The sequence below is a fragment of the Silene latifolia genome, chromosome 4 (genome assembly GCF_048544455.1).
Source record: "Silene latifolia isolate original U9 population chromosome 4, ASM4854445v1, whole genome shotgun sequence".
NCBI lineage: Eukaryota > Viridiplantae > Streptophyta > Magnoliopsida > Caryophyllales > Caryophyllaceae > Silene > Silene latifolia.
In genome coordinates this window covers 48722153-48729405 of record NC_133529.1, presented here as the reverse complement: position 1 = coordinate 48729405, position 7253 = coordinate 48722153, and the positions used below count along the sequence as shown (strand labels likewise).

The 7253-nt window shown below is 31.8% G+C and overlaps 1 protein-coding gene across 1 annotated transcript; it reads left to right on the top strand.

Moving 5' to 3' along the window:
• Nucleotides 1–424: 424 nt before the first annotated feature.
• On the top strand, nucleotides 425–6958 carry LOC141653484 (uncharacterized). Its single transcript, XM_074461267.1, has 2 exons — nucleotides 425–755; nucleotides 6577–6958. Exons 1-2 carry the CDS (start codon nucleotides 645–647, stop codon nucleotides 6802–6804), a joined length of 339 nt encoding a protein of 112 aa, XP_074317368.1. The 5' UTR covers nucleotides 425–644; the 3' UTR covers nucleotides 6805–6958.
• The last annotated feature ends 295 nt before the right edge of the window (nucleotides 6959–7253 follow it).

Genomic DNA, 7253 nt, shown 5'->3' with positions numbered 1-7253 from the left:
TAAATGAATTACATAATTTAAAAAAAAAAAATAATAATAAAAGTACATAATTACGAGAAGGAATTACATTTAATTACGGGATTGAATTATATATAATGCGAATAAATTACATGCATAATTTTTACAAACTAGATAGTACGATATATTTTTTTAAAAAAATCCTTTGTTATTTCCTCTTAAACCATTGCATGTGAACAAGTATTTGTAACAAGTTTAAACATTAATTATGTAGATCGCTGATTTAGACTAACTAGATAAGTACAATAGAAATGCAAAAAAAAAAAAAAAAAAAAAAAAAAAAAAAAAAAAAAAAATACATCCAAAAACATTAATATTGACCCAAATACATACCCGTGCAAAATTGCTTTTACACGGGTTTAAAACTAGTCTTCATTGAATGAACACGGATAAGCAGCTTTGGGAAGCCATCCACCCAGAAACAAAACTTGAGTTCCTTTCACACCAAAAACCATTTCATTAATAATAATCCGCCATACTGGACCCAGAAAGCGAGTCAATATTAAAATAGACTTTAAGGTTGTTCTGCGGGACTACGAGTATATATAAAGGGCATCCCATATCACATATTTCATTTCATAAAAAGAAGTCGAAGCAGAAGCAGAAGCAGCAGAAGAAGAAAAATAATGCCGGCGTTGCACATAACAACCAACGTGGATTTGGAAGGGATTGATGTGGACATTATTAACACTGAAGCCACTTCCGCTATTGCCTCCATTATTGGTCGTCCTGAACATGTATGTACCCTTTATTATTTCCTTACTTCATTCTTATTTACACCATTGCAGTCGTCACTAATATATTATACAGTATATATCATGTGCGCTACCTAACCTAGCTACTGGGTATACTCAATCTCTCAAGCTCTTTTTATCCTTAAACTTAGTTATTGACGACAACAATTTGAGGCCAAGCAATACGAATTACGATGACTGAAGCGCCTTCAACTCGGAGGAAATACTGAGAAACTCAATCTTACGTTCCCTAACTTTTAAGCTATATCTCTTTATTCCTAAACTTAAAAAATTTATGTCGAATTTATTTTTACGATAATGATAGGGCGCTACCCACAAGTCTTTAAGATGGGTCTTTAAAATCCACGACTAATATCAATCAATGTCTTTACTTTTATCCTGTGTTTAACATCAATTGCGAGAAAATCAGTCTTACACTATTAATAATATCCAATCTTCAAATATTGGTACTCTATTTTCAAACCCTCAACTAAATCAAATTTATTACTCAGCCATTTATGTGATATAGGAAGTTGACAAGATTATGCAAACCATGCTCCGTAAATAATCCATTCTTTATTTGTTGCACATTTTCCTAATTTAAATTACCGTCTTATTTATTTACACAAATTCTTGTTCACAATTGGGTATTTTTTCTTAAATAAGAAACAGGTCAATATATTTGGGAAATGACAAACTCTTGTGTCATCTATCTATTTCGGGTGCAATAATCCTTGGGACGACGGTTGTACCCCGTGTAATTTCACACAAAAAATGACCATTTTCTGATAAATAGTGACCATTGTCCATTCATAATATGCTAACCACTTTGAAACAAATAGTCAGTTTTTAGTAATAAAAAATAGTCATAGTCTCCATTTAACATAAAATGATCACTATTTATCCAAAAATCACCACCTTTTTATAAACTGTAGAGTAGATTTTGCGATTTGAGGTGCAGTATTTTAATCCGTTTTATACTTAAGACAGATATGTCGTCTTAAGGAAGAATCGAAGATAAGAGCATCCACATTGAAGAGGATTAACCATCCTCTTAGATGAGAGAGAATGCTAAGAGGATGTCCTCTTCAATGTGGCAACATCCTCTTTAAAAAGGAAGAGAAAGACTTCCCTCTACTTATAGAGGATGTTCTTACCTTGGCCCAAGTGTCACACAAGAGAGAAAATAAGTGGTAGGGTCTACTTAAAAGGTGGAACAAAGAGGAAGGGAGTATCCTGTTTGATGTGGAGAAAAAAAGAAGAAGAGGATGAAGAAATAAAAAAGTGTGTCAAAAAATTGGAAAAGAATTATATCCAATGAAAAAATTGCAAAAAACAAAATAGAGGAAGAGTACTTCCTCTTCAATGAGGGTGCTCTTGCTAAAGCACTCATGTGTGAAACCTAAATTACCCATGCATTTAGTATAGGTGGAAAAGGTAAAGAAATGAATTAGGTCGAAACTAATGTGAAAGAAGATGCTAATGATGATATTATGATGAAGAGAGCTTTTAGTAGCAATTATTATTGTCTTTTATCGTCCGAAGAAAGTAGAAGCCTAGAAGGCGTTATCTAGGAGTAGATATGTGTCGTGTGTAACATCATTTTCTCGTTTGTATTGAACTATGCATCCCCACTCTAAGTTTGTCCGTACTAAGTTGATCACAAAACAGACACGATCTTGATAGAAAAGAAATACAATATCTCGTTTAAAATGACTATTTTTTAATTCATCGTATGTATAAAATGAGTCAAATACTATTTTAAATAAATGGACGTGTAAAAATTTTGTCATTTCTTAGACTATTTGGATTTGTGGGGAAAAAAATTGTGATGGGGTTAGAGTTAAATCCTTGACAAAGGAATTTAAGGAAATTGTAAGACATTGACCTGGGATAATTGTGTGATATTATTCCTAAACAATGAAAGCTAAGAATGACACACTTCTTTAAGCCTTTTGTGTAGATTAAACTATCTATATCTATATTACGGAGTATTTGTTTTATAAGAATTGTTTTTTTTTTTTGGTAAACTAGGAGCTTAAATTAAAAAAATTGAGTTTACATAAGCAGATGAGTCACGGTTGGGGGTCAGGGAAGAGCTCGATACAACCCATCGAGTCTGAATTACACGAAGAGATGTCTAAATTACAAAGGTTTTCAACAAAAGAAGGAACATCGATCGTTCCAAGTAAAATCTCCAAGATTTGATCCACCATCTTTAGCAGAATATTTGCAAGAACATCCGCAACCGCATCGCACACCTCGGCTCATTGTTTGTTCTGACTATCGCGCCACCATCAAAGCTATAAGAATTGTTTGTTGTAATCGTTATAACCTTATATTTACCAATAAGTCTCCTTGTGACGTCAAACTTTCTCCCACTCGCATCATGTGAGAGGTTACAAGCTATGCCGAAAAGTGTGTGTCACAATTGAAAATTTGTTTATATTATTTACAAAAAGTACATGTTTCTTATGGCTTTTCTAAAAATGGGGTATTCACGATAACAAAATTGAGTAATCTTCTTGCTTCAAATGTTTTTTCAAAGAGGCCCGTGATAATAAAGGGGTAACTATAAAGTTTTGCTTATTTAATCCTTCAAAGTTCAAAAATTATAATACTTCTATGTGACTTTTCTAAGTCAAATCAACAATTTTAGTAAAGAAATCCATGACAAATTATAGAGATGATAGTATTTAACAAAGGATAGTGATAGGCCATCACTTGGGTGTCACCCTCTCAGAACCATTTTTAATTGAAGGGGTCCCCACTCACCCCATGTGAGAGGGTGACGCCCAAATTCAGTGTCATCCGATGACGCCCTTTCCTTTTCCTTTAACAAATAGTAGTAACAATTACATGTTACATATGAATCCAAAAAGTAGGATTGAAATGAGGTATCAAATATTGTAAAAAGTTGATCGAAGGGAAACATTTAATGAATTAGAGAGTGTATTAAGCTTGTTATGGTGGTGTCTTTTTTCTTAAACAATACCTTAATGCCCACTCCTGATAGTCTAGCCATTAGGATCCTCTCCATTACCTTTTCTCTCAATTTATTTTAAACAGCTTAGATTATTTCTTGACACGATCTAACAGTCATAAATAGAAGTAATGAATGATGATGTGTGAATGAAATAATATATAATCACCTAGTCTTGCTTGTGACGGGCTAATCCCGTCACAAGCTTGTGACCTCTCACAAAAAGGGAGAGGGAACAAGGTGGGGCATCCTCATGTGCTTCCCACTCACCTTTCAATGGGTATTTTGTTAGAGGAAACGGTATCCGTCACATGACGAATATCGCCGTCACAAATGAGATTTTGTGATATATAATACTATACATGTATTAGAGATAATGAACAAAAAATTTAGAGTAAGAAATAGAGAGAATGTTTACTCAGAGTAGTTTATCAATAAAACAGGTGCATGTGCAGATTTAGTGGCAGGGAGAAGTGATCAAAGAAAGCATTATTTAGTGCTTTGTAAGCTTTGAGCTCTTGACTACGATTCGCACGTGACCTGTTCGATTAATTTAAAGTCCTGGCCTATTTTTGTTTCTATATTTATTTACTGCTCCTTCTTATTCAGCCTAATATTCTTCTTTTTTTAATATACTAGTATTGGTGTCCGGTTTCACCCGGACTACCTTTAATTACCATTAATTTTTTTTCATTAAATAAAATTACTCAAAGTTGCATAACCCTTAAATGTATCATTAATATATTTTTCAATGACATATCCTAAAATTACGATGAAATAAATTTTGAGACAAATTCACTACTCCCGCTATTAATATTTTACTCTTATTAATGAAACAATAGTAATAACATTTAACTACTTACCCGTAATCATTGTTACTTTCACTACTCCCGCCGTAATTATTGTTACTGTTACTACTATCGCATTAATATTGATAATTTCACTACTCCCGCCGTAACTATTGTTACTTTCACTATTGCCGCATTAATATTGATTATTTCACTACTCCCGTTGTTGTTTCTACCATTTTCACTAATCACGCTGATAATATTGTTACTTTTACTATTCAAATGAGTGATTACTATCATATAACTATATCTAATGTTACTACAATTCTTTTCTTTACTGATGAAATTACTTTTACTTACTTAGGCATGCAATTTTAAGAGGATTATATATTTATATAAATATATTACATATATGCATTAAATCAAATCGAAAGAATTATGCAATATTATATATTATGGAATCTAACTTGAATTATTTATAACCTACTTATATTATATTTGTTTATGTTAAATAATTAATATCTCTATACATCTAATAAACTATAAAATTTAATAAAATTGCATAAATTTTAAATTTAATATATAATTTTATGATGATAATAATTAATAACATAAGTGTGCATGTTTATACTAATTAATTATTTTATTTTAAAGAAATTGACCATCTTCTAGTCTTCTATAAATATCGAGGAAAATTTACCAGACATCTTCTTTCTTTTAATCTCTTTGAAATTGACCATCTTAATTAATTATTTTATTTTATGGAAATTGACCATCTTAATAAATTATTTTATTTTAAAGAAATTAACCATGTTTTAATCTCTTACAAATGTTTAGGAAAATTACCAAGTTTCTATATAATTTAATTTTAACCCAAACTATATAATATTTGCATTGAGATCCCTAAATCGGGTCCATCACACGGTGCTAGTGATTTAAAACTATATAGTATAATTAATTTGTATAACTTATTTAATTATATTGAAGTCCCTTGGTTTCTGGATTTAATATATAGTATTAATTGATGTGTGAGGTATATTATAATAAAGTGATATTCTACATGGTATTCCTTAATTTTTCGACTTTCTACATAGTATCCCTACACTTTTTAAAACATACATGGTACCCCTAATTGTTGTCATTATCACTAAATGTACCCCTAAACTTTATTTTCCATCAATTAAACGCAGTTTTAGGCGTTAGGTAATGACTTTGACGCGTAACCAAACTTGTCATTTATTATCCCGTGACATAAGGACTCTATTAGGCTCAATATCCATCTTGATCCTAATATTTTATTGATGTATATGGGCTAAAAAAATTTTGACGGAAAATTTATTGATTCATAGCCAAATTATCACGTCTAAAGATGGATATTGAGCCTATTAAAGTCCTTATGTCATGAGATGATAAATGACAATATTGGTTACGCGTCCAAATAATCACTTAACGCCTAAAACTGAGTTTAATTGACGGAAAATAAAGTTTAGGGTACACTTAGTGATAATGACAATAATTAGGGGTACCATGTATGTTTTAAAAGTGTAGGGATACCATGTAGAAAGTCAAAAAATTGAGGGTACCATGTAGAATATCCCTATAACAAAAGAGGAATTATAGGCTGAATAAAAGGGAGTATAACGTACATTAAAGTTGTATGCTAATTTTTTCGTTATTTATGAAAGTCATCTGATAATAGCATTACTCCGTATATAATTAAGATGCATAAGTTATTAGAGTACAAAATTGTTACACTGTACTGCGTCTTGTAAGGTACTCCGGCGTATTGATTTGCAAATTCAAATCTCACTCTTCTTTTTACGAGTACATAGTATATTTTGTCGTTAATTTACTTAAGTGACAACTGCAATCGATTCTGGCAACAAAATTCGAGTAGGAAACCTATCGATTGGCCAATAATAGTACCTTTGCTATATGTCCCTTTCTTTGTCGCAATTTTAAAGGCCCAATAGTGTAATAGTACATTGTTTGGATGCAGTATTAGAAAATAAACACGTGAATATTAAAGAGTATAAATTGTTGGTTACTGCAGTTGGTGATGGTGGTGTTAAATGGATCCGTACCCATATCATTCACAGGAAGTAAAGACCCGGCCATTTTTGCACAGTTGATATCAATGGGTGGCATCAACTCCATTGTCAAGAAGAAGCTTATTACCAGTTTAGCTGCCATTTTTTACTCTCATCTTTCGGTTCCTCCTGCTAGATTTTTCTGTCACGTTATAGATACCACCGCTGGTCACCCTCGTTCTAAGTTGTGAGCCTCATTTTTCTGTATTTTTGTTATTTGATATTATATCTTGGGTTGATGAAGCCCTCGTATCAAGAAAAGAAAATAAAGAACACATTTTTCCCTATGTAGTTGTGTAATCTAAATTTGTTATGTATCTTTATGTTTCGTTAAATTTTATTTCATTGTTTCAATGAATAACCGATACAAGAATATTTATTAACAATTTATCTTTGCCATGTTGACGCTAATCCCGTCACACAGAAATCGCGACTCTCACAAAAGGAGAGAGGGACAAAGACCCTACGTGTTTTCTCACCCACCTCTCAATGACATTTTGTGAGAGGAAAATCTGCATCTGCCATGTCGCGACGGGATATCGCCACAAAAACGATAATTTGTGATTTTTTAATATTTATATCATTGATCCATATATAATTAAGGTATGACCATATAATATAGAGAAAAAAATCATTTTTA